At 36.8% G+C, this 27,703-nt stretch overlaps 4 protein-coding genes across 13 annotated transcripts; 2 read left to right on the forward strand and 2 right to left on the reverse strand.

The window, feature by feature from the left end:
* The first annotated feature begins 5,395 nt into the window (after positions 1–5,395).
* LOC137715251 (histone H2A.6) lies at positions 5,396–6,925 on the forward strand. Its single transcript, XM_068454506.2, has 2 exons — positions 5,396–5,696; positions 6,416–6,925. Exons 1-2 carry the CDS (start codon positions 5,508–5,510, stop codon positions 6,629–6,631), a joined length of 405 nt encoding a protein of 134 aa, XP_068310607.1. The 5' UTR covers positions 5,396–5,507; the 3' UTR covers positions 6,632–6,925.
* Positions 6,926–8,171: 1,246 nt separating this feature from the next.
* Positions 8,172–11,344, reverse strand: LOC137716283 (putative U3 small nucleolar RNA-associated protein 11). 6 transcript variants are annotated; one of them, XR_015960564.1, is made up of 9 exons: positions 11,213–11,312; positions 10,847–10,955; positions 10,690–10,743; positions 10,483–10,574; positions 10,247–10,402; positions 9,490–9,570; positions 8,733–8,832; positions 8,551–8,626; positions 8,172–8,434 (listed from the first exon to the last, which is right to left on the reverse strand). XR_015960564.1 is itself a non-coding variant. In XM_088690780.1 (9 exons), the coding sequence occupies exons 4-8, from the start codon at positions 10,521–10,523 to the stop codon at positions 8,554–8,556; spliced, it is 471 nt and encodes a 156-aa protein (XP_088546906.1). In that variant the 5' UTR covers positions 10,524–10,574; positions 10,690–10,743; positions 10,847–10,935; positions 11,218–11,344; the 3' UTR covers positions 8,172–8,434; positions 8,551–8,553. The 6 variants fall into 6 exon arrangements, 5 of the variants coding, with proteins under 5 accessions (XP_088546906.1, XP_088546907.1, XP_068311815.2 ...); XM_088690780.1 differs by having other exon boundaries at positions 8,551–8,646; positions 10,847–10,935; positions 11,218–11,344; XM_088690781.1 differs by having other exon boundaries at positions 8,551–8,646; positions 10,822–10,935; positions 11,218–11,344.
* Positions 11,345–14,025: 2,681 nt separating this feature from the next.
* LOC137716253 (formin-like protein 5) lies at positions 14,026–21,729 on the reverse strand. 4 transcript variants are annotated; one of them, XM_088690786.1, is made up of 10 exons: positions 21,256–21,544; positions 20,966–21,068; positions 20,721–20,866; positions 19,444–20,119; positions 19,285–19,353; positions 18,665–19,190; positions 18,372–18,574; positions 16,770–17,005; positions 14,801–15,698; positions 14,026–14,644 (listed from the first exon to the last, which is right to left on the reverse strand). In XM_088690786.1, exons 3-9 carry the CDS (start codon positions 20,859–20,861, stop codon positions 14,820–14,822), a joined length of 2,730 nt encoding a protein of 909 aa, XP_088546912.1. In that variant the 5' UTR covers positions 20,862–20,866; positions 20,966–21,068; positions 21,256–21,544; the 3' UTR covers positions 14,026–14,644; positions 14,801–14,819. The 4 variants fall into 4 exon arrangements, with proteins under 4 accessions (XP_088546912.1, XP_088546910.1, XP_068311781.2 ...); XM_088690784.1 differs by having other exon boundaries at positions 20,966–21,159; positions 21,256–21,395; XM_068455680.2 differs by having other exon boundaries at positions 20,721–21,159; positions 21,256–21,729.
* Positions 21,730–25,748: 4,019 nt separating this feature from the next.
* LOC137716463 (21.7 kDa class VI heat shock protein) lies at positions 25,749–27,680 on the forward strand. 2 transcript variants are annotated; one of them, XM_088690787.1, is made up of 3 exons: positions 26,064–26,431; positions 26,521–26,611; positions 27,268–27,680. In XM_088690787.1, the coding sequence occupies exons 1-3, from the start codon at positions 26,309–26,311 to the stop codon at positions 27,567–27,569; spliced, it is 516 nt and encodes a 171-aa protein (XP_088546913.1). In that variant the 5' UTR covers positions 26,064–26,308; the 3' UTR covers positions 27,570–27,680. The 2 variants fall into 2 exon arrangements, with proteins under 2 accessions (XP_068312024.2, XP_088546913.1); XM_068455923.2 differs by lacking the exon at positions 26,521–26,611 and having other exon boundaries at positions 25,749–26,431.
* The last annotated feature ends 23 nt before the right edge of the window (positions 27,681–27,703 follow it).

A 27,703-nucleotide genomic window follows, 5' to 3' on the forward strand; every position in this document is an offset into this window, starting at 1 on the left:
CATGATATGGCACCTGAACCCAACATAAACACATGGCCAGATGTACTTCGCCTATCATCCAAATCACTAGCATAATCGCTGTCAGTGAAACCAGTCAAAATAGATCCTCCATTTTTCTTGTAGAAAATACTGAAATCTGTTGTTCCCTTCAAGTAACGAAACGCTCTTTAGCAGCTCTGAGATGTAGCTTCGTTGGTCTTTCCATATACCTGCTAATCAAACACACTACATACATAATATCAGGCCGGGTGGCTGTCAAGTACATTAAACTTCCAACAATTTGTTTGAAGTAAGTAATATTAACACTCACTCTCCATCAAGATCACTTGTGAGCTTCAACCCCGGTTCAATTGGAGTCCTAATTGCATTACAATTCTCCATATGAAACCTCTCCGAAACCTCCTGAGCATATTTATTTTGCCCAATAAAAAATCTAGTAGCTATTTGTATTACTTCTATACCAAGAAAATATTTCATCTTTCCCAGATCAATCATGTCAAATTCAGCCATCATAGAATTCTTAAAATCAACGAACATAGCCTCATCATTGCCCGTGAAAATAAGATCATCAACATATAAGCAAACTATCAGGATTTTACCTCATTCTCCAGACTAGATGAATAGAGTGTGCTCATATGGACATTTATTGAAACCTGCCTCTTCAAAGTATGCTTCTATACAATTGTAACTAGCTCGAGGTGCCTATTTCAGTCCATATAAAGCCTTCTTCAGTCTATAAACCTTATGTTCGTCACCTTTTATCACATAACCAGGAGGCTGCTCAATGTAGACTTGCTCAAGTAGTTCACCATCAAGGAAGGCCGATTTCACATCAAGTTGGAAAACGGGCCATGAGTTTTGTGCTATTAATGAAATCACCAGCCAAATTGTATCCTGTCTTGCAATAGGAGCAAACACCTCTTGATAATCAACTCCATGCTCTTGATTGTAGCCTTTCACAACCAGCCTTGCTTTGAACTTGTCAATTTCTCCCTTTTGATTCAGCTTCATCCTATAAACCCACTTTACACTAACGGTTTTCTGCCCTTCAGGAAGATTGGTTAGCTCCCAAGTTTCATTCTTCTCCATAGCTTGAATCTCTGCATCTATGGCTTTTTCCACTTTTCTTTTTTCATTGCTTCTGTAAATGATATAGGATCGGAGCCTGCAAATAAAGCGAAATGAGCAGTAGTATCCTCATCAGATAATTCATCTCCATTCACATAATCTATCATCCAAGATGGTCTTTTCCTTTGTCGTTGTGGTTCTGAGTTAGATGCTTGATCTTCATTTGGAATTGAAACACTTTCTGAGGAACTTGGTGGAACTTCTCCAAGAGAACGACCAGGAAGCTGCAATTGTGATTCAGGCCCCTGACTTTCAAGAGGAGGTTGCAGTGGCTGTTCAATTTCCCCACCAACTTCCTCAAAATCAATTAAAATTTGTTGTTGTTCGTTGGTGCTCCAATCCCATGTACTTTCTTTATCAAACAAAACATCTCGACTAATGATTATTTTCTTGGTAATGGGACTATATAACCTATACACCTTGGATTCCTCACTAACCCCAATAAAGACACACTTCACACATTTTTATTGTCAAGCTTTGTTCTCTTTTCGTCTAGAACATGTGCATACGATGTACACTCGAATATTTTGAAGTAGTCAACTGATGGCCTGGCTTCACTCCAAGCTTCTTGTGGTGTTATGTTTTTTACAGCAAGGGTAGGGCTTCGGTTGAGTACTTGAACTCTCCAATTGACTGCTTCTGGCCAGAAAGTCTTCGGAATACTTTTTTTTACCAACATGCTTTGCACTATGTTCATAATCGTCTGATTCTTTCTTTTTGCCATGTTGTTGTGCTGTGGTGATTATGCAGCAGTAAGTTGCCTCCGTATTCCATGCAATTCACAAAAACTTGCAAAGTTATGTGAGTTAAATTCACCACCACGATATGTACGAAGGGTCTGAATACACTTGCCAGATTCTTTTTCAACTCGAGCCTTAAAGCTTTTAAAAACAATAAAAGTTTCAAATTTCTCTTGCAAGAAACCCATGTTTTTCGACTATAATCATCAATGAAGGTAATGAAATACCTTTTGTTTCCATTCGATGTTGGATTGATTGGTCCACAAATGTCTGAATGAACCAACTGTAGGATTTGCTCAGCTCTCCATGCTTTTCCTTGCTGGAAAGGATCACAATGTTGTTTACTAACAATACAATCTTCACAGATTTCTGTGGGACAATTAATCTTAGGCAGTCCTTCCACCATGTTCTTCTCATGTAGGGTTTTCAAGCCTTTAAAAATGACCATAACGAAGATGCCACATCCATGTTGGATCTTTCACTCTTGTTGAGACACACTTGTGAGCATCATATTGAATGTGCAAAGGGAACATACGATTGGCTATCATTTTTGTTTCTGCTATTAGGCATTCTATAGATGATGAATTTGACATCGGTTTTGTTGAATGATGATGATATAACCCCTCTCTTGCAGTTGGGCCATACTGATGAGATTGCTTTTCAATTCTGGGATATAAAACACACTATAAATTGTTTGCACAATGTTGTTTTTCATATGGAATTTGATATCCCCTTTCCCCATGACAGAAATGCAGGAGTTGTTCCCAAGCTTCACAGTTTCTTTGAATGTTTCATCCAAATTAAAGAACAAAGACTTGTTTCCACACATGTGATTGCTGCAACCCGAATCTAAATACCAAGTATCACCTGATGAATTCTCCTTCTTGTTGATGTAAGCCATCAAGAGCATTTCTCCTTCAGTCTCAGCGAAATTTACCTTGGTTTCCTTCTATTTGTCAGGGTATTCATACTGATAGTGGCCAAGCTTATGACAGTGATAACATTCCACACTCTCATTGTCAAATTGTGCTCATTGATTGTAAGAAAGTTGGCGTCCTCTACCTCTGCCTCTTCCTCAAAATCCCTCACTTCCTCTACCTCTTCCTGGAGAAGTAGTTCCTTCATGAGTAATGACCTTCAAGGCTTGCTCCTCCACAAACATAGTTAGTCATCATCTACTCATGAACTAACAATGAGCTTTGCAACACATCAATCGAAAGACTATCAATGTCATTCAATCCTTTAATGGAGCACACCACATAGTCAAATTTGTGTGTCATTGAGCGAAGGATTTTCTCAATGACTGCAATATCTTCCAAATTTTTGCCATGAATGCGCATCTTGTTCGCAATCAATAGTGTTCTTGCAAAAATCATTAATTAACTCTCCTTCCTTCATGTGAAGAATTTCAAACTCTTTGCGAATAGCTTGGAGTTGTGCACGTTTCACCCGTGCAGTGCCTTGGTACTTCTTCTTCATCGAATCCTAGATGTCTTTAGTATTGTCCTTCTTGAGGATGGTTGAAAGAATGGCACGATCTATTGCTTGAAACAAATAATTCTTTGTCTTCAAATCCTTCAATCTCTAATCCTCCAACGTCTTTCTTTATGCTTCTGTCAAAACAATCTCACTAGCAGGCTCAGCGATGCCGGTTTCCACGAGAGTCCAGTACTTCTTGGATCGCATAAAATTTTCCATCAACATACTCAAATGATCATAGTGACCATCAAAGCGTGGAATCACAGGTTGCACAAAGTTGTTTTCAAAAGCCATTGAATATGTTGTTGCGGCAAGAATGAAAGCTGTTGTTTTTTCAAATCTGACCTCAGTGGGGAGTTCTGATACCAATTGTTGTAAAACTAAAAATTGAGTTTGCTGCAAAATGAGTAAAAGGGAATGCGATACTGATTCATTGACTTGAAGTCTAATTAAGTACAAATGCAAATAACTGAAAGCTAGAAAATAAAGCAACATTTAATCCCACGACTAACAACTCCTAATAATCTGAGATTCTCCTAAGGAATAGGTAAAAGCAACAGGCTTCCTAACAAATAGGAATTTATTGAAAAACAAATGACTAAATATCTTAACACAAATATGACGAACCCAAGCAAACTAAAACTGGTGAAGGGCTACCCAGTCATATCGACAAGAGGTGTACCCAGTCATCCCTTTTGAGTTTTCTGCCTTATTAGTGGTGTACCACCCCTTGTACTCCACATTCACTCTCCCCATTGGCAATTGGCATGCTATAGCAGAGGAAACACCCAAGGGACCTCCGAAGATCTATGCCCAACCTGCTTAAGCCCAATTGGCAGAGAGGTGAGAAAGAGACTCATGTGTTGGAAATACATCATGATGGACATTTATGCTAGACCAATCGAGGTGGAGAAGATGGTTTGCTCACGAGTTCAAAAATAAAACCGTCATCTTGAGATTCTAGTATGCGTGATCTATTCGTACTAGATGTGGTTAAATTATATCTCCATAAATACCTCACATTAGCTTCTGTTGAGGTAGGAATTGGAAGGAGATTTGAATAGTCTACATTTTAATTTCATGAGATGAATAAATTGCTAAAATTACACAAATCACCTAAAATAAATAACAAAAAATATCTATTACTAAGTGTGGCGGACAAGTCTGGACATAACCAAAAAAAAATTGACAACAATAACACATTTTTATCAACTTTTTAAGTAAACATGAATGCTAGTATAAAAAAACTTTTGAAAATCGAGTTTTAGGGCTCATTAGTATTTACCTAACGACCAATTCATAAAGCTAGTACCATAACACGTATTAAATCTAACTCGCGTTATACGGTAGTGGTGTCTATTTCATAATTACACAGTAGTGGGCTTTGAACCATCTATACCTTTAATTATTTTAATATTGGATATTACCTTTTTTTTTTTAACAAATGATATTATTTACACTAAGGGAGAGGAGGTGAGTTTAGCCTTACAATGGGCCAGCAATAATGTGATTCAAATTCACCTTTGACGAGAATTGAACCTAAGATCTCTCACTTACAAGTGAAGATGAATACTACAAAACGGTAGTATTAAGTGGCAATATTGGATATTACTTAAATAAATCAAAACTAAGATTTTGGGTCTTTGGGGTCCCGTGGTGGGATTGTAATTATAGATAGTTGATTCGTGATAGAGCATAATAGCATATGCTCGTAGAACTACAAATACTGAGCATGTCGAAATTTTGTACATTTTAAATTGACAATCCTTTATGGGCACAATATGCTAGTGAATTGTTCAAGGTCAATTCCAAAGAACACTCTAGGTATTAAACAATTATGAGAATTGGCTCTTTCCTTAGAATTGTTGAAGACAAGGCTAGTTTCGTCACTTCAACAAATGTAACCAGAACAGAATGTTTGAAACCTCTCACTCAACGAATCCTCTCCGTGCAATAGCTATCTAATCGACGGCTTTCGTTCACGATCCGCAAACTTCAACCTATTGGCTCATATTCAAATCCCAACCCCTATAAATACCTGAAAACCGTCGCAGTCCTCCTCCGTACCACCAAACTCTCTGTTTCTCTCGATCGCGTCTCTTCTATTTGTCCTCTCCTCTCTCTCTCTCTCTCTCTCAAATTGTTCTTGGAGGTCCATCAATGGCGGGTCGTGGCAAAGCTTTGGGATCCGGAGCCGCTAAGAAGGCCACATCGCGGTCCAGCAAGGCCGGTTTGCAATTCCCTGTCGGTCGTATTGCTCGTTTCCTGAAAGCAGGAAAGTACGCCGAACGTGTCGGTGCCGGAGCTCCGGTCTACCTCGCCGCTGTCCTTGAATACCTTGCCGCTGAGGTATAACCTCTCTTTCTCGATCTTGTTATTCCTCTTTATTTGCATCTGCGTGTGTGTTTCTTCTCCCCTTTTTCTGAATCTAGGGTTAGGGTTTCGAATTGGGAAATATTTTGTTTCGATTTAGCTTTTCTGTGCAGGAATTACACATAGAACATGAGAAAATGTGAAATTTTGATGATTTGTTCTTCATCTGCTTCTGATAAATCAATGTTAGGATCCTGGATCCATGTTTTTTCTTTTCTTGAATTAATTAATATATTTTTCATAATAATTTTATTCATTTATTTTATTGGTGGCTGAATTAATTTGGTTTTATTTCATTTTTCGTATGAAAGTAGGGGGCTTTGAGCTTAAGTTAATCGAATTGTCATCTGTTAATCTTTGAATTATGATCCGGAGGTCGATATTGTTGAGGCATTGTTCAATTTTTAAAAATTAGGGTTCTTTTTGTTGGTTATTTATTTTATTAATTTTTCGTGAGGATACGGTTATCGGATTACTGTGATCTAAATAGATTGGTGGATTATCGTGGGGATTTGAATTAGAATTTGTTCCCTCAATGTGCTTTCCCTTCCAATTTAGTTGTTAATTAAGTTAGTGTTTGTCTGACTTTCAAAATTGTGATCTTTTCTTTGCTGAAGTTATGGTACTGAGTTGATTTTCTTTTTTCAAATTAGGGTTTTGATTCTAATGTTGTTTTAATTTGGTCAATTTTACAGGTTCTGGAATTGGCTGGTAATGCTGCAAGAGACAACAAGAAGACTCGCATTGTACCTCGCCACATTCAGCTCGCTGTGCGCAATGATGAGGAGCTCAGCAAGCTTCTTGGTGATGTGACAATTGCAAATGGTGGTGTGATGCCCAACATTCACAACCTTCTGCTCCCAAAGAAGACCGGTGCCTCATCCAAGAACGTCGGTGGTGATGATGACTGAAATGACAATCGTTGCGGGATTAATGTGTTCCATCTCAGATTTAGCTGTCTGGTAGGTTAAATTAGGTAATTGGTTCTCTTGTGTCTGGAAATCGAGTCAGGTTTTAAAGTTAGGGTTGTAGGTTAGTAATGTTTGTGTATATAATTGTCTTCTTCTAGCTCCTTAACAGATAGAAGATATTGTGGGAACTTCTTTTGCTTCTTTCTTTTTGGATGTGTTCTTTGTGGGTTTACATACTTAATGACAGTGCTTTAAATCATATGGTTCTTGTGCTGTATGGTTTCACAACTTTCACTCTTCTGTTCACACCATTTTTGTTAACGCTTACAAGCACTTGGTGGCACATTTGACCGTTGAATTTGATTTACCAGTTTGAATTGAATTGAGTGATTGAAGACCGTTGAATCAAATCTAATAGTCAAATATTTGCTAGCAATTATGAAACTGAAATTTGTTTACCGGAAATTGGTTGCACTTTCCATGATCGTGAAACCGTTATAAACATATTTTTATAAAGTTATGGCGATGGACACAAATGGCAATTTGTGTTTTGTGAGCGCGTCAAGAGGACGCTCACTCATTTATAATGGGTCGTGTTCAGGTTGACCGTTTTATGAACGTGCAAGACGAGCATGCAACATGAACGAGAAATTAAACAAAAGGGAGAAGGAAGAATTCTAAGATGGATTATTCCAAATATAAACCCTAATGTATCCATAAACAAACTATTGAAAGTCAGAAATTACAAGTCAAGAAGGAGAAAGACTTGGACATGAAGAATTCTATTGATCAGCTTCCTGAGGCTAAGAGCATCAAGCAGTGAGCAATGAGCAATATCATTGATCAAGAGTGCGGCCGTGTTTGTCAAGGCACTCCTTGTAAACGTCGATGGGTTTAGTCAACGATGTGGTGGTTGTGTCGTAACTTGCAAGGCAAACGGAACAGAACCACCACACCAATTGAGTTGTTCATGTCAATAGAACACTCAACGCAGCTGCCTTGGTAGCAGAAGGGGCAACAGAAAACAGTTTTGAGCTGCTTCTCCGTCGGTCGCTTCTTAGCTGCTGCCGGCAACTTCTTCGTCCCCATTAATCTTTCCGACAAATTAATCTCTCTTCTGAATCGTATCGGATGAATATTATTGCTTTTTAGCAAACAATATATTTCTCTTTTCTTCCTCCAAATTGTTGCATCCTTGTTTGTGCAGTACTGGTTTGGTACTAAGGTGCTTTTATAAAAAGCGGGTATAAGAAAAAGAAGCTAAACTAAAAAAGATGTTTGGCAAACACTTAAAAGCAACTTATTTTCACAGTTTTTGATGAAAAATAGCTGAAAACGTGAAGCAGCAAAAATGAGATTATTCTCACAACACATCAAAATCAGTTTTTTTTTTTTCAAAACACAGCAATACCAAATCAGGCCTTACACACATCACATATATTCTCTTGAAAAGTATTTGGTCGGAGATGGGGCAGTCGAATTGCACCACCACATAACCTAACAAAAAGTAAAACCAGAGTTGTCTACCAAGTTGCACGCATTGAAGAGCTTAATACTTACTGATGATATTAATAAATGACAAGAATGTCAGTTTGTTATAAATCCCGCTAGGGTCGGACTACCAGAGACAAAAAAAAAAAAAAAACGCAGTTGCTTCTTCCCTAAAAGCGAGCAAATATATATCTGACTATATCACTTGTGACATGTTCATATGTAGATCAAAACTTCCGTTACATGGAAAGTCATGGTACATCAGGTCCAGACTTTTTTCCGGGGTCCTAGGTATCTATAGCAGCCTCATTCCTTGCAAAATCACAGAAACATGTCGAGTTAAGTGCGTGATTTCCATTGCACAGAGGAGTACACAATGTTTTAACTGATAAACAAGGCTAATAAATTAATAATGGATCAACACATACCTTTTAACGCTTCCGCTCTGCCCACCACTTGCATACAGCGTTGGATGTTGGGGAGACAATCTCATCTTCACATACTCTGCGGTTTTTACCCCTTTTCTGTTAATTTAGATGGAATTGTTTTCAAAACTTTCCATGGACAACAAAAAACCCAGAACTAACCAAACAAATGTAGATGTCACTACCTGTAATTCCTTCTGCATTGCCATGTCCATATAGATTTTCTCCAACTCATTGACTCTCTTCCTCCTTCCTTCAAGCTCTCTGCAGGAACCAGCTGTTTTCCTGCACATTGAATACAACAATATAAGACAAACAAAACAACAATATCGGGCTACAAGAATCCTTGCTGACAATAGAGACAAGAAGGAAGATGCAAGCATTGGTTCGCATGGCAGCAAAGAGCTGTTTATCAAACAGGTTAATAATTTAGCATACAGAACAACTTTTACAAGATAATTTTTTATTTATTGTGATTTTTTTTTTTTTTTTTGCCATATACTTGTAACCATTAAGATTTGTTTATGCTCTTTTAGGTCAGTTGACATATTCACAAATCACAATCACATTACAGTATAAAAGCCAAATCGCAGCCTTTGGTCTTGAGAGACTAGTTTTGCTTAAAACCTTTCCTCTATTACGAAACAATCCAGTCCTATTCACTTCATGGTTGATGGATTTGTATCACAAAGTAATCTTATTGCTTTTAGAATGCAACTATGCAAAAGTGCAAACCAATCACAGCACAATTATTCTTAGATAGCAAAACATGCCAAGATCTTATGAGCAAAATTGATGGGAATTTGTTTCTACGATAATGCGATGCATAGAAATGCATAATTGATACTAATATTGATGAAATAAAAAAAAAAATTAAATTAAACTTCCAGTATAAATTCAACTCCTCAGTATGTCCCCTATCACTGAAACTTTTGTTTGTACCTTTTTATATGATCAGGAATGTCCTCAGAAACCGGCATTTTCCCACTTTTTGGACGTGATTGAATTTCTCTAGCCTCCTTCCTGCCAAAAAAATAATTAACACGATAAAACTTATTTCTAAAAATGTGCAAAACAAGATAAAATATTTGGCAAAGGGAACATAAATGATGAGAAGTTAAGAACATGAATTTAATAACATTATAGATCATACCCCATGTGAAGAATTGAATAATAATGTCTTCCCAAGAAACAATTAACAACACTAAGAAATTAGCCTAGTGTCCCCAGTCGAAGCCATGAGGATCTACTTTCAACAGAATCAGAATTACTACAAGTACATGGGCCTGAAAGGAAGCAGTTTGCAGATTTGTAATAACACACTTGTAGTATCATGGTATTTCTATGTCCCCTTTTTCGGGGCCATAATTTTTTTTTTGTAAATATACTCAAGTAAACAGGATGAAAAGCATTCCATATAAGTCCAAAACAGGATCAGGAGAAACACACAAGTTTTATGTATACATCTTCCCATTTGTTGCAGTTCCTTTTCAATGTGTGTAATGTATGTGTGCATATGAACGTTGGGGTTCATGTACACCATATATATGTTCGTGTTCGTGTTTGTGTTGTGTGTTTGCTTCGAAAAAGGGGTTAACAAATCACTCTACATACTTGTGCCTACTGATGACAAAACAAATTCAATGAATATAAGAAAATACACATAACAAAATCAATTAGAACAATGGAAACACGCAACCTCCGGGGATAATAGAAAAACCGCTCGGTAGCCCATAGCTTCATGATGTACTTATTTATAACCTTTTTCTCACTCTGCACTTTCTGAAATATGTATCCAATATCTTGGTTCTTCACAAGCAGGAGCTCTTCTGGAGTGTACTTGTTTGCCCGACTCCTGTAGTGAGCTATACCATTTGAGTAGCAAGTGTGAAAAAGGAAAACGATATAGAAGAGTAAAGTAGAGTTTTAAATTACTCTAATTTATGGACTCCATTAACAGTTCGTGTCTTGGTCATCTTGAAGTTGAACTCATCTGGGTTTCTGAAGAATGCTTTCTCCTTGAGTCTCTGTTGGGTGAAAAGACAGATGAGAGACGTATACCATATCCGGAAGTTAAACTACCAGGCTATTAGTAGATAATGAAATCCAAGGAGACAAGCAACATAGCCATCATAAATTTACCCGTAAAGTCTCCTCCGCACGCTTTCAAGAAGCCCAAATTTTTTCATCGATTCCCTATAAAAAATTTGGACCCAAAACACAAAAACATTAATCCCATCATCTGAAGCAAAACAACATTATCCGAAAGTCTACCAGCGAACGGAATGTGGTCACTCACGGTTGAGCTCGTTCCTTGTGAGCCCGTCGGCTAACAGCATTCCTTAAGGACGACATGCTGAATAGTTCAAAGCAACCGCCACAAATTAACTGCGAAGGTATCACAAAAACTGATTTTTTTCTTTTTTTTGTTAAGCTGCGGAATTGCAGATACACCAAATATACATAACCATCTCGAACAAATTTGATAAATCACAATGTCGAACAATTAGGGAAATTAATTCTTGGGTAAGTTCCAAAAGCTCAAATCTTTACACGTCTATTCCTACAATAATTGAATTGAAACCCTGAAATCTGAGTAGCAATTAGCAAGTGAAAGTTGAACAATTGGAAAGATGAATAACATTAATAAAAATTAAAAGCGAGCAAAACCTTTGACGATGAAAAGTTGGGATTCCTGAGCATCGGAATGGAATTCCAAAGCTCTCCTTACTGTTCCGCCGAATGGTTAAGAGGATCCTCTCCATATGCTGAATCCTTCTCTTCACGAAATTCGAGCAGTTCAATTTTAATTCAACGATTGTAATTATTATAACTTTTCAGAGGACCTTCTATATTGAGTCGATGGATTAAAATTGAACAGTCCAAATTTCGTGATCAGGAGGATCCTCATTCTGAGCTCAAGAGAGGATTCTCGTCTCGCCGAATGGAATCAAAACCCTAAGGGCACGTTTATTAATCCGTAATCAGATTTAGAGGAATTGAATTAAAGAGGAATTGAAATGAGATGGAATCAGAATCAAATTATTGTTGAAGTTATTTACTAAAACTATTTAAAATCGGAGTAAGAATGATATTAATCTATATAAAATACTAATTCACTTGAATCAGAATGAAAACTGAACTGATGTGATTGCTAAAATTCCCCTAGTTTAACTAATCTATTTTCTATGCTAATTATTTTAAAATTTTTATCTTTCATTTTTTTTTATTCTTTAGTATTTCTTCTTCTTCTCATTCACGCTTTCAAAAATCTTTTAGAAACTCTGCAACTTCAATTTTCCAGAAACTCTTCTTCTCATTCTTTCATTTTTCTAATTTTTTTTGTGACCCCCCGTCTCTCCCTCTCTTCCCCGTCTTTCCCGACCTACCCATTTTCTAAAATTTCCCCATCGTTCTCTGCTGCTGACGTACTGCCGACCTACCCCTTTCTAATCTTTCTCTGCTACCAACCCATCCCACGTTTGCGAAGAACCTTTCATGCTCCCTCCCTCCATGTCCCAACCTTAATTTTTTTTACCCCAATTTTGAGTTTCCTAGTTGAGGCAGTGAATGAGTTTTTAACCATGGACTCGGCAGATCGAAGAATCGAAATGAGAATTTATAAGAATAGGGACATGAATCGGGTTTGGGATAAACAACAGATGACTGAAGGCAAGGAGGAAGATGGACTTTGAAAGCTCCAGTCCCAAATCGCAGAACGAAGAGAAATTAGAGAAGAAGTTGCAAGGAGTCCACTGAGAAAGGAGCAAGAGTGTTGGAGCCGCAAAGGTGTATTGGGATATAAAAAGAAGTACAAGGGCACTTTAGGAAGAAAAGTTTGATTACTGATGGACCCTTTCTTCCGGAATTCAATTACCACCTATATCTTGGTAATCGGATTCCGAACAAATCCGGAATTGAATTCCCATTTTGGATGGACCCCATCTTTGTTTTCATTCTCTATATACAACATGAATGCATTTGAAGGAATGCAATTATGATTCCACGTACCTCATTCCTGTTTTGTAAACGCGCCATAAATAGAGAATTGGACTTTGGAACACGCAGACTAAAACCCTAGGGTTTAAGAATTAGTGATTACAACTAAGGAGGAGTAAGCGGTGGTTCTTGTTTGTGGGGTGTTTTGGGGGGGGGGGGGGGGGGGGGAGGCGGGGTGGGGGGCGCCTACGGCTGCTGGGTGTGTGTTCAGATGTGTTTTTCTTGTTATTTATTTATTTATTTTTCCTCTCAATAGTAATGGACAAAATTGAGGTTTCACTTTTCACTCAATATGTTTTTTATTATTCGCCCACATTTTAGTAAAATATTTAGTAACAAATTTACCCTCCTAGATTAATCTTTTCTTCATTTTCTGTTCATTTAATTCTTCTAGTTTATTCATATATATAAAAGGAACTTTAATGAAAAACTTTTAGTACTGTTTACTTTAATGAAAAACCATATTTTTATACTAAAAAGTCAATCCTGGTACTATTCACTTTACCTTTTATTTTGTCCTTATCATTAAAATATAAAGTTTTCAAACATTTTTCATTATTTTTCCTTATATATAATCATTTAAAACTTTTGTAATAGTGAAATTATTATTATTATTTTTCTTTAAATTGAAAAACGAAATGGAGGAGGAGCTGATTTCGATGTGGGATCCAGGAAAGGAAGGCCGCAAAGAATTGGAAAAAGGGAGGAGGAATGGGAATGCTTTTCTTTTGGGGTCTGGAGAAGGGGGCAGGGAAGAGGTAATCGGACCGGATTCTGGAATTCAGAGAGGTCAGGTTGGGGTCACTGGATAACACTGTCATGTTGAGGGTATTTTTTAGACAAAGTGGGTGACAAAATAGCAGGGATGTTTTTTTTTTTAATTTTTTAAAAGAAAATTGCAGTAATGGTCCATCAACATTAACTCAATTAGAGTAATGGTTACTCAATTAAAAATTCATGATCATTCGTCCCTTAACTCTTCAAAACATGTAGTTATGATCATTTTCTTCAACTTCGTTACATCAGCCAAAATGAGTCACATGTGTATATGAGGCTGATCAAGGGGCAAATATAGAAAATCAAATGAAAAAAAAATTGTAACAATGATCCCTCAACTTTAACCTAACGAGAGAAATGATCTTTCAACTTTAACCCAATTGGAGCAATGGTTCCTCAACTTTAACCTAATTGTAGAAATGGTCATTCCAACATAAGTCTTTTGACGAAATTCTGATGGAGTTGACGAAAAGAATCATAACTACACGTTATGATACGTTAAAGGACCAATGATCATGAATTTTTAATTGATGGACTATTGCTACAATTGTCTCATTTTTGTTTTTTAAATGAGAATGAGAAAGAATAAGAAAATGAGAAGAGCCCAGCAGCAATTTTTTTTAACTTCTTTATCGCCACAGAAGCCTCTCATGCCCGTAACATTGTTCTTTGTTTAATATGAAACAAGAAACTCCCGACAGCAAGTTAAAACAATTCTATTGAACACAAAACTACCTTGCTACACCTTTTTCACTCCCCAAAGGTCAAAATTATGAACAAAAGTAATAAACAAATAATCATAGGTGAGAAGAACAAAGAAATAGGAAAAAAAATCACCGAGTCTAAATCGCTGCTGCGGACATCCGGCTGTCTGAGGGCAATAACATTGTTTTGTCATAAGTTCATTCTCCACAGGACACCAAATTACAAGGAAGGTCACTCTACTATTGCGATGTTAGGTCCAATAGCTAGTCAATCAAGAAATTGTTAGCCCTTTGAAAGGAGGATGAGCAGCCACAGTTCAGCCAGTTCGGTATGGTACTGGCGTTGTGCGACGCTAGTCTTGTCGTCCGCCTGATCAGTGGTGAGTCATTGATGTACACGGCCAGCCATAAGTTGGGGTTAAACATCACCCGAGGTACCTTCGAAAGCGAGCATAGATTCAATCCAGTGAAATTCCACCTTGAAGAGAAGAGTATATGCCACAGGCTCAACTCTTATCTCCCTTTTCACGAATCCTTATGTGATCACTGCCTACGGATAACATCCTCAGACGAACCAAAAGGGCATGTCGTTGTTGAGATTCTACAGAGATGTTCACCTGAGTACACGCCAAGAAAATAATTTCTTATTTGGTAATCAAGATAAATATCCTTGACTTGCTTTTTTTCTAATTAAATTACGCACGCACACACATGGATTGAACTTCTATAAAATATACGAGAGATTATCTTTCTTCAACTAGGTTAGAACATACCTTCTCCAAGTAAAATCAATTAACTTTCATCATCTGAGCTAGAGTTATCCATTCGTCGATCTTGGATTGCCGGGAAAAGCCGCTTATGGAGATCAGGCGGAGGAGGCAGCCGAAGATCAGAGGCAGATGATGTTGTAGAAGGCTGGTGGGGATCAGAGGAAGGTGTCTCCTTTTTCTGAACTTTTGTTGACTTTTTTGGTGCCAATTTTACCTCTTTGCAAACCTTATCTACGATTATTAAAAAATCTCGCACAATAACAAACAATCGTAAGCCCTCATCTTTCCCTGAATTCCCATGGAAGTAGTCACCAGTGCTCTTCACCAGAGCCATGATTCTCTTTTCTTCTTCAACAAGACCCACGATATCAACCTCAGCATTCTGCACGAAACTCTTCAGTGTTTCATGGAATTCACTATCTTCCCCTGAATCTTTCATGTTCGTGTTCAGGAAGTCCCGGGTTTTTATCAGTGCATGACCAAGTTTGGCAACAGTTCCTGTTAAGCTTTCAGCATCTAAAACAGATGCTTTTCTGACATTCTCAAGTTCATTGCTTAAACCTGAAACTTTATCAAGACCGAGACTGCGATAAAGTTCTTCTGTTTCATTGGAAGTGTCCTCAAGGAGATCATCTGTTTTGATGCTAGAGAAACTCCTGCTCTCTTTTGCTGTACGAGCAGCTCTGACACCCTCAGAGCGGATTATTTCCTGAACAACAAAGTGCAAAAGCGTTGTCTTGCCATCTATTCCTTTTACATCTAACAATTTCAAGAGTGTGTCAAGTTTGAAAGCTTGTGCTCCACCACGAAATGTTCCGTCATTCATGCGATTGCCAGTTTTAAGAACAGCTTCCAAAAGCTTGAGGAAAAGCCGGCTGCTTCTTAGTTCCTTACAAGCAACCTGCCGTAGAAATGAGGTGCCATATAATTTAGATATTTTTAGTGCAATGTTTCGATATATAGACCAAAAAATACTGGTAGGGAAACAAAAAATGATAGGTTACAACAACAAAAAACTGTGCCCCGTTTTAATAGGAACTGATAGACATTTTTATAAATGTCGTACAAGTACATTTGTACATATCCTCATGCCAGATTATCTTCAGGAATCTCCTCTAGATGCAGATAGATCACATATCTAATGTCCAACTCCCAAGGACAGTATGGTCTGGGCCATTTGAGCCTTCAGCTTTGCTGACATGACTAAGATGAAGCTATCTAATAGATATGCTATCGTTTCGCCTTAAAAAAGCTATCTAACACATAGTTTTGATATGCTATTGTCCTCTGCTTCAACATTTGAATATCATTAGCAATATAAAATTGAATTCTGAATAAACTAGTCATCACAGAAGTGACGTGAACTTTGAAAATCATAAGCATAATGTAGAAAATATCTGCCAACATTTTCCAATCTCTTCAGCAATCTCATTAAGGAGAAAGAGCAGTCATGGGACATGTATAATTGAAGGCTTCTAGATGAAGTAATACGCAAGAGTTGGGGTCCAAACCCCACCAGAAATAAAAGCGACCACAGGTCTGCCACTACTAAGTTCTCAACGTATGTGCATAGTAGCAACCAATCCCGTGCGTACTTTGCAATCATGGCATCATTTGTCCCCTGGTTACATCAGACCTTTTCATGCTATTTCAACTGTACATTTTTCTTTTGCCATTGGCATTTGGCTCTTGGCTCTTTATTGGTTCAGGTTTGCAAACTAGGGGTGTGTTTTCTCCTTAATCAACGATATGTCTTTGTGTAGGGTAGAGAACATAGGATGCTAGCTTAACATAGATCTGCACTGTGTTCTATGTTTATTATGGTTGTATAAACATAGTTTAGGTAACTATATTAGTTCTTTCTTTTTAACACTTTCTGAACAATAGAAGTTAATGTAAGAAAACTAAAGCATGGGTAGGTGAGCTATGACACGCAAAATCATATAAGTGATGCAGTTCATATATACAGTACCTCTAAGGTCGCGAAAGACTCTTTAAGGTGGGTGGCCTCCTCCTGAAGAGTGCACATAAAAAGTAGTGCTTCCAATCGCTTAAAAGCAAATGGGATGTCAATCAATGCTTTTAGGAACCGCTCAGCAGGCCCAAGTTGAGAAAGTGGACCATTGAACATTCTAAGCTTTAGTTCTTCTTCTTGTGTTGGTGCCATCTTCAAAAGAGTTTGTAAGAATTCTGAGGGAAGCTCATTCCCTGATCCAATTAAGAAAAGTAAACACATGTTAATGGGTCATTATAGAAACAGTTTTTAGTAAGAATTCTTTATATGTTATTCTATTAGTCAAACAAGATGTTCCCTCAAGAATTTGAGAAGATGTTCCCGTAATCAAAGTGGTCCCCGAACTTTCAATCTCTATTACCATGCATCAATGTGGCTCCAGACTTCTGATTGTTCAATTTCTGTTCAATTCAATCACATGCGAAGCAGATGACCAAATATTGAGGGCATTTTCACTTATGGTTTTCAAAAACAATAATTTGAAGTCTTATAGCAGGTAAGCATTTTGGGTAGTTTATGTCATTCTTAGTCTACAGTATTTGATTACCTGGTTAATTGGTTCAAATAGGTTGTTTTGTAATGTTTGTTTAGCACGTTAGAGTACATTGACTGTGTGTGAGGGGGAGGAGCAAGAGGCGAGAACGGGTGATAGAGAGGAGGGTGAAAAAGAGGCAGATAGTTCTTTTGTAAATCTTCAATTGAGGGTCTACCATTCTATTTCTACCCCTGAAATTACATCAAGTGCTTGCTGCACGACAATTTTTAACAGAAAAACTAATGATCAGACGCCATGGGGTACATTGATGCATAACCCCCGAGTTTGAAAGGCATATTGATGCATTTCCATGACCAATTTGATTGCAGGAAAACAGTTCAGGGAGAAATGGTTATAAAAAGCTTAACAATAAGAAGCAGAGTGACCAAACTATCTACACATCAAGATGTGCAGAATCTCTAGTCTACCGGCTGCTAAAATCCACCATAAAAATTTGAAGATAATACAACAGCAAAACAATTAATCACACCTACATTAAAGATTGCTGCCTTCCAAGCTGCGTAAATGTGGAAGAAAGGTATATCAAGAAATCAAAACATATCAAATCCTAACAACAAACATTTTCCCACAAGCCCTTCACTTCCCTTAATCTTCAAAACTTCTCCTATATCATTCTAACCACCCTATCCAGAAAAATAACAAACGCACTTGCCCCTCCACAAACACTAGGTTCATTATCATCTTTTGTTTTAGTTTTCTGTACAAATTATTCTTCTACGAAAAGAAGAAATTTTGTCTCAAATAAAAAACTGTGCAGATAAGTGGACAAGTAACTCCTCAAAGAAAATGTTTCACCAAGAATTTGCAGAGTAACAATATCCCTAAGTGCATCTGCCACTTGGAACTGACATAAGTCAAACCTCATAAAATGGCTAATTTGCAGGTTTCCCTCTAGGAAAATCATATATCCCTTCTAGTACATTTCATCTCGACATACTGGAAAATGAGGAAAGGACAATACTTGCATATTATTTAATGCCATGGAAAGAAAGGAGAAAAGTTACCTTCACGAATTGCATCACAGACTTCTTCTATGGTCACATTCAATGCCCGCAAAAGAATTGATAGATTTTGTGCCTTTTTGGGATTAATAATTTGAATAAACTGTGGCATAGGATCTTGCGATGAAGACTCTTTCTTGCGTTCATTTTTGTTTTTATCAGCAGCGTTGTACCCAAAGAGAGTTTCAATCATATTTTCATCAAATCTGTTTAAGAATCACATTGTTTTCAGAGGCTTATAACATCTAATGACTCATGGGTCACAAAGAAAAAAAGGTAAAAAAATTGCAACTTACTGGAATGATCCTGATTTAATCTGATGCCAAACCATTGAATGATCAGGGTTTGCTAGAACCTTATCCCAAAAAAAGGGCTTCAGCTTGGTTTTAGGAGCATCACCATCAACCTCTGATCCAGCATCCGATGGCTGTTTTGGTGCAAGAGGTGGAGGTCGAGCTACCTTTGAACCAATAGCCATTGCTGGAGGTGGCCGAGGAGGAGGAACGCCGCTCTTTGGAGGTGGTGGGGGGCGTGGGCCAGGAGGTGCTGGAGGCGGTGGGGGCCGAGGGCCAGGAGTTGCTGGAGGAGGTGGGGGCCGAGGGCCTGCACTCCCTGGGGGGTTTAAAGTGAGAGGTGGGACAGGCGGTGGAGGAGGACTAGCCCTGCTAGGAGGTGGCTTAAATGAAGAAGGTGGTTCAGGTGGGAGAGGATTTGCTCTGCCAGGCGGAGGCTTCAGAAGAGACATTCCGGGAGGAGGTGGTACTAGTCCATTGATATTGTAGGATACGTCAAACTTGGAAGCACCTTCAGGGGATCCTAATTCTGCAGTTTCATTTAGTGAAGCATTGAGAACATGAGACTCAATGCAAAAATGCTATTAAAGATTAGGCCTTCCTGAGATGACTTGAGTTATTACCTAATGATTGATGGTCAAGCTTCTCTTCTTTCATTGAACTTCCCATAGCATAAGAATTGTATGAAGAACCTGAAACATAAACAAATTTCAAAGAAATGTCAAAATGTAAGGGCTCCAAACAACTGCAGATAACAAAAACAAGATATTTCAGAATTATACCAGCAGAATCAGTTAGACTCAGGCTAAGAAGGGGCCTGTCATCATTTTGTCTATCCTTTTTCCCATTTCTACATATTTTAGTACAGCATAAAAAGAGCACTGCTGCAACAATAAATGTCACTGATGCAGTTATAACAACAGCAGTAACAATTTTTTTACGTTCATCTTGTCCTTTATGTTCCTGTATATTTGAGCCAGAAGCTGGCCCTGAAGCTTGAGGACCCGAATTTCTGGGAATGGAAGGAAAAAATGATCCTTGTGGAGAACGGCGTGCAGGCGTAGGACTAGGACTTTGAGAAGTGGAAGGTGCTACACCAGGAGAAGATCTTGGTGCAGGGGCTGGAGAAGGTACATCAGCCAAATTTCTTCTTGGAACATAAGGTATGGGAAACAGGGACTTGATATACTTGACAGACCAAATCTTAGAGTCACCCTCTTCTCCAGAGACACCGAATAGGAGATTATGCTTTCTTAAACAATCTGATAGAGTTCGTTTCACCTCAGGATGCAGGACATTAATAAGTTTTTGAAACTTTTCTTTTCCCAATAACCGTGTTTTTGAAATAATTTCATCTGTGCCACTATATATTTCCTCTGTTAACCACAAGTCAAGATGTTCAAAAGCTTCCGTCAAACGGAACAAATCAACCTTGCAACTTATCCATAATAGCTGTGCCTGCAGGCCACAGAATTTCATAAGTTTTAATGTCAACTTTCGGAAAAACGAGCATATTAGAGAGTTAATGAAGAATAAAAATTTCATTGGTGAAGGCCTTGGTGAAAGTGAAGCTCAAACACATCAAAGTATCTTTTTAATAAAAGTTGTTTTCTGCTAAGGCCTTGTTTATCTGCAATAAATATAAAAGTTCGTTAAAATTACCAAGACACTGGTTATGTCAAATACTACTTCTGGTTTCGAAATAAGTTACGCCCAAACATTCTTCACTGGCTTAACATAATCAAGATATATTTTAGTAAAATTAGCTTTGTGCCTTAAACATTTCATAAGCTCCAAACGTACTTCCACGTACTCAAAAGCTTAGACTTTTTAAGTAACTTTCAAATCTACTTTTCGATCCCCAAATATGATATGATGCTCTCTACTAGAGTAATCCATACATAAGACGTTCTATAGAAATTTAAAGCGAATGACGGAATCACTCATATGAACAAATTTATCATATATAGGATTAATCTATGTGAAACTAGAAACAACACACTCATAGGATAAGTTATCAAGCTGAAACAAACAAAAAACAAGTTATATAGTGTGTTACCATGTCCCCATCAATCTTTCCAGTTGCTGGATCAACCAGTTGACTGAGAAAAACTTCCTCTGTGGTCCTGCTCTCCTCTGAGCTCGTTGATGCTGAAGCACATAGCAGAATAACCAAAGCAATGAAGCAGCCTGTCTTCATAAGACCTATTTGTTGCCGAAAACGTTTAATATCTTTCTCATTTCATCAATCCGTAAACCTCTAATAACCAAAACCCTAGAACACATTCATCACGCAAAACTCACACGAAGTTTCAAACTTCCGCGATTTGGCACCGGCCCAAGTCGATTTTCCTCAAGAGAACACCTATGATATCCCAACTTCCAGCAAATGCAAGCAAATTTTCACCTACCCACCAAATATCTTCTCATCAGAATTTGAACTCTGAATAGTATAGGAAGATATTCAATAGAAAACCCAGAATTTTTCTTCCTCGAAGCTGCCAAAATATTGAACCAAATCAAATAAAATTTAAAACCCAGAAAGAAACAGACCAGAAATAGCTCATATGGAGCTGTAAGAATTCAATATTCACCTTGATTTCACTTGAAGAAAAAGCCTGAAATTGAAGAAATTTCCAAATGGCTTCCAAATGGCAGCCGGGAATGCAAAAATTCAAAGGCTCCTCGTGTGAAAACCTTATAAATGCGTGTTCGATTCTGACCAGATCCACCCAGAGGAGCTTAAGGAACGTATGTCAGCTGTTATATATTTGTATAAAATGCATTGGCGGTATTGACCGGAAGATGTCGAACAGGTTAAGTTTTCTTTTTCTTCACAACGTTTCGTCTCAAAGCTGTCAAGGGAACGAGTCGAACGACTATGTTTCCTGTCTCTTTCCTTCTCCTTTTAAAATTTAAATAAAAAAAGAAAAATAAAAATTGTTTTCTTTTTTTATTTAATTTTGTGTAGAAAACTCCCATTCTTTTACCACATGCATGTGTTTGTGTCCTAATTGGAATATTTGCAACAGATCAAATGTGAGATGTGCATTATCATTGTCTTATCCACTAATTAGTAATTACACCCCTAATTTTATGAAATATAAAAGACATTTTCTTTGTTAGTTACTAAAATACATTCGCTATGGCAATTTACGGAGGTCGAAAAGACTCGTAAAAGCATTTCTACTATTATTTTTTTCATTCTAATACTTCTCCAAGTGATTGATCCAAAAATAATTAAAGTACTTTTCTAAGTTAGACCTGCAATTTAGGGGTGTTAATTCTTGACACACAAGATAATCCTATTTGAAAATATTACGAAATAGTGTTAAAACCAACCAAATACATATGATATTATATATATATATGTGTGTGTGTGTGTGTGTGTGTGTGTGTGTGTGTGTGTGTAACAATTACACACTTTATATAGAAATCAAATTGAACTATATATAACTTAATCACAAATATGAAAATTAAACATAAGTTGTAACTAGAGTCACAATAATATTACTAACCTGGTTTTCCAAAGATAAAGGCTTGCACCAACAATCTCCTAATGCAGAAATACATCCCTACACATATATGACAGTTCTTGGACGTCTATCTTGTAGGCTACAATTGTCTAATCCAAGTTCTTGGATTCAACTATCTAATCCAAGTTCTTGCATTAGAACTTGGATTCTTAGCGAATTGATGTGTGTTTCTCAATGAAAGAATAGGAAGGGAACATTGGAAATTGATGATTACATTTCTGATACTACAACTATATTTATAATGGCTTATATCAAACGTTCCCACACATGTGTGGTAGTTCTTGGACATTTACTTCTAATCCAAGTTCTTGCACTTAGACTTGGATTCTTGGCGGCTAATTGATGTGTGGTAGTTCTTAGACATTTACTTCTAATTCAAGTTCCTGCACTTAAACTTGGATTCTCAGCGAATTGATGTGTGTATCTCAGTGAAAAAATAGGGAGATAACATTGTAAATTGATCATTATGTTACTAATACTAGAGCCATAGTTTGTAATGGCTTAAACCAACAGTTATGACTGTTTGAATTCAATCTTATCCTTTCAAAAGGGTTACAACTGTTTCCAGTAAACAGTCTTATCAGTTCTTATTTCTTATTTAACAACAAGTGAGATGGACTCACTTTTATTTTTTAATTTTTTTTAAGGAAACGATAGATGGTATATATTAGGAAAAGTCATTACAAAGTTCGCTCACGGAAGAGACAGTAAAATCCTCGAAAGGCGTTAACATCCCAAATACGTTCATGAATAAGACCAAACCGAGCAGGTCTCTGCACTGCTTGATTGGTACGACAAATTTCCCTCACAAGTTTATGCGCTTGATGCGCGGCTTGAGATAGACTCACTTATAAAGATGTCCTTCCTCAGGTTTTTGGTCGACAAATTTTCATCACAAATTCCAACCCTTCATTGTCTATTGAAATTTTAGCAATGGACGTGTTTGGGTTCGTCAAAATCGTGTTCGTATTGGTCAAAATCTTGTCGGCATGTTTACCATGAGTTATAATCTATCTGTGTTACTCAGTGAGCAGTTGGACTCCACGCACAGGGCCCCAAACTCGAATGGCCTCGAAAAAACAAAACAGGAAATTATACATAGGTGAAATCATTATTTAGTTAAAAAAAAAAAAAAAAAAAAAAGGATTAGGTTCCGAGACACATGTTTTATAGAATCACTTTGTAATGTATTTTAACAATTTAAACTATTCATCTTTTAGGTATTCTCTTAAAGATCAAGTCTATTAAAAATTTGAAACCTTATGATTATTGGATTAAATGATAGTAATTTCACTGTTTATATACAAAACTGTACTCGTCTATTTTTTTTCACTAAAAGTAAATGTCTTAATTGTTTAGGAGTTATTTAATTGTTTGTAAGAATGATGTATAAATAATGAATTGAAACATAACCAATGCAGGAATTAGATCCTCTTCGGATCTCCTCACTGGCGATCCCAGAGATCAATATACCAACTGTTTATCAAAGATCGTGCGGCCATAATTGAATTCTTTTTATATTTTCAACAGTAAACAGCCTTATTTTGTATGAAAAATATAAATAAAAAAATAAAAAAACTGTGATTGCACGATGTTAGATGAACATTTGTTATTAATTGATCTTCAGAATCCCCAATTAAGAGATCCAGATAAGATATAATTCCACCAATGCGAATCCTTAAAAAAAGGCTACGAAGTGGAGGCCTCTAAAATAAAAGAAAAACTAATGAAAATAGTTTGAAAACTTCAAGTTTTAACGACAAGAACAAAATAAAAGGTAAAATGAATAGTACTAAGATTGATTTTTTATTGTAAAAATATGATTTTTCATTAAAATGAACAGTAATAGGAGCTTTTCGTTAAAGTTTCTTAAAATAAATGTCAAAAAATAGTTGTCTCCCAATCCTAACTCGATCGATATAATATTTGTGCAAACAAATGATGGGAAATGAAGCTCAGAGCGTGGTGACCAGGTGGATTGTTTTTAATTGACAAGTGCTATTTCGGTTTCGAAACTTGGTTTTTTCTTCTTTGTTACTAGCGGTTTTGTAAGATCGCCAGCGAGGAAATGTTATACGGTAACACCTCTCCCTAATTTCATTAGGAGCTCTCACAATTGGGCAGTAAGTCAATATCCTCTATTATCTTCGATTTTAACAAGAGTGCTGATATGTCTGTGCACTTATCATATTTTCCGCTCACTTTATAGGACAATTACAAGAGGAATAACAAAAAGAAAAATAATTTACAAACAGATTACTTTAATCCAAATGTTGAATTTTATGTGCTGTAGTGTTTATTTTTTCAAGTTGCACATCATAGATGAATGAGGAGGATCCTTTTGGTGAGGATCCTTTTCGGATCCTTTAATTGTGCCTGTTTGTCATAAATCGTAGGCCATTTTTTGTTAGATACTATGTGTATTCAATTTTAAATATAAAATATAAAATGATTTATAATCGCACGATGTACGATGAATGGACACGATTAGAGGATTCCCGGGATCCTCACAAAGAGGATACGGAGAGGATCCTCATTCCTCATATTAGTCAAATCGAAAATATTTGAGAGAGTTTAAAGAAATTGACGAACACTTTGTTTTATAAGAAACAATAAAATTTTATCGTGATAATTAAATAGACAAATAATTTCGGATTGAATTGAATCTTTGCAAGGATGATATATGAATTGAGACTTACAAAATAGACAATTCTGATCATTGAAGTTTGATATGGAGCGAGTCTATAACTAATTTCCATTTTTAAAAAATAAAATTCTCTACCCTTTTGTGACCATATATATTTGCATTATCCAGCATTGGAAATAATTGCCTTATTAGTTTCCAAAAAGAAAAATAAATAAATAAATAATTGCCATATCCTAGCCGCTTCTAGCATACTACGTCACGATGAAGATGATGAATCAAAATACAGGGTCAACCATTGTAGCATCTGCAGCAGATGATTAGTCCTTACCTTTCATGATAAACTGCACCAATCTTTGTGGCTGTGCCCCACTATCCAAAGTTGCTGCAGAGTTTCCCTGTGGACTCTGAAATTCAGCATCAATCAAGCAGATACTAATCCTGCTTTTGTAAAAAGCTGCTCTCCGCAAAAGCTTTTATTTATTTATGAGAGGAGGTGCATGCATTTACATTCACATTTACTTTACAAATATTCCTTTCCCACAACCTTTATGAGTGCAAATTAATTGGTATATTTCTATCTAACAAGCAAAGGTACTCATTTATTGGAACTTTAAATACACTTTAGATAAAGTATAGTTTGAATGGAGAACTGCGTGACGTATGTATTTGATGTAACAAATTCGTGTTTAGGTTTAGCTTTGGGATTTAGGGTTTAGGGTTTAGAGTTTATAACTTATAAATTTATTAAGTGTCGTAGTCACATGCGCTTTCACGTCATTTATATAAATTAAACACATGTTATGCACAAGAAATACTACACATTAAAAAATATGTTAAAGATACTTCACGTGAAAAATCTCATACATCTACATTATTAATTGATTTTAAGTTGGATACTCGTTTTAACTCCCTTCGAACCATTGGCACTCACCTAAAGTTACAAAATTGTCATAGAGATGGATCATAACTCGTCTTGTATACAAAAGAAACAAAAACCAACCTTGTGTCGTTAGAGACAAGTGAAATACTAGCTAGCTTGATAGAAAATTTAATTAGCTTGATTTTCTTCACACCCATGAGCAAAAATCTAGAAAAAGAAAATATTCCAAATTGCTTTACAGCCCTCCAAATATTCTCACCAAGGAATTGGTGCTCTAGCTTTCTCCATAGTGCTTCCTCTTCACTATAAACACCAAACAACGCTAACCTCTCTCCACCGTCCACTCAAAAGTTGCTCTCTCAAGCTCCTCCCATCTTCTCCAATGGCTACTACTTCTACTACTCGGAAGCAGCTTGAAGTCGTAAGAGACGATAAAACTCCGCAGAAATGGTGTGTTTTATTGAGAGAAGACGTGTTCAGAAGATTCATGTCTCAGGGCAGTCCAAATCCAACAATCCAGAAGGTCTTTGGTGGTGCATCTTTTTTCAGTCCTTTGTTGTTTGGGAAATTTTTTGATCCTTCTGATGCCTTCCCACTGTGGGAGTTTGAGTCAGATATCTTTCTGTCTGGTCTCAGAAGCGCTGGTCAAAACACTATTGATTGGTTTCAAACAGATCAAGACTATGTCCTTAAAGTTGAGCTACCAGGTAAGGTTTTTCAACTAATTTTAATTTATTTGTTTTCAGAAATTAGACTTCTTAATTTCCTAATTATGATTTAAATTTCATGAACTAAGAAGACTGCATCTACAAACCCAAGAAGTCTGCCTTGGCCTCAACCGTTGCTTTTGCAACAGTCTTCTCATATGGACTGTTGGATTTTCGTCGGTAATTTTGTTTTTTAAATTATAGGTTCTGCCGTGGAACATTCTGATGCGTCTAATTTTAAAAGATTTTGAAAATCAACGGCCATGATTAATCCAACGGCGAAAAAATCCAAAAAAAAAACCCTTTTATTTAATTCTAGAAATAGATAACCATCTTCTTCATTCTCCTCACCACAACTCAATATTTATTTTTACTACTAATCTCCTTAGATACACTTAGGACGATAATGACACATGTTGGACAATATATATATTTTTGAATAGTAATCGTCTTATTTTTTCATAACAGATTAACTTGCACAAAGACAATTAATGTTTAAATTGGATAGTAAGGGCAATTCCACTGCCTTACGCACCTAAAACTGGTGAACTTGCTCTAACTTACTAGCCCAAGAGGATTATCACCCTTCTGTGTTACATAGGTTTTATAAATGAAGAGCGAGGGATAAGGCCTAGAGTCCAAAGTGGTTTTAACTAGAAACTAAATTGATGAGGGTAGTGAGACTATAACTTGATGAACATGACTTTTATTTAAAAAGGTTAAAAGCATTTTACTCTGCATCCACGCTTTTAAATTTATTTTCATGTACCCGAAATCGTTTGTATCAGAAAAGAAAAATCGAAAACGTACTCAACACTAATGATTTGGTGAAACAGGAGAAGGGAAAAATAATATTCAGGTGTATGCTGAAAATGGGAAGGTGGTGGAAATTAGTGGGCAGTGGAAGCAGCAGCAGCAAGGAGGAGAGTCCAACTCCTCGAAGAGCGCAAAGGATTGGAGAAGTGGGAATTGGTGGGAACATGGTTATGTTCGGAGGCTTGAGCTCCCACAAGATGCAGATTCCAAAAGGATAGAGGCTTCTCTCACTAATGACCTACTTTTGGAACTCAAAATTCACAAGATCAACAACAAACCCTTGGATTATGAGGCTAATGCAAAAGATAATGATGCAGATTAAGTTCAAATAAAACCCAATAACATACTATTTGTGACTTGTTAAATTTTGACATACTTGTGACATAAATTTGTGTGATGTGATGACGTACTTTTATACAACAGAGTTTTTTCATACCTATTGTAAAAAATGACGTA

This window comes from Pyrus communis, chromosome 3 (genome assembly GCF_041283825.1).
Source record: "Pyrus communis isolate YQ-2024b chromosome 3, ASM4128382v1, whole genome shotgun sequence".
NCBI classification, from domain to species: Eukaryota; Viridiplantae; Streptophyta; class Magnoliopsida; order Rosales; family Rosaceae; genus Pyrus; species Pyrus communis.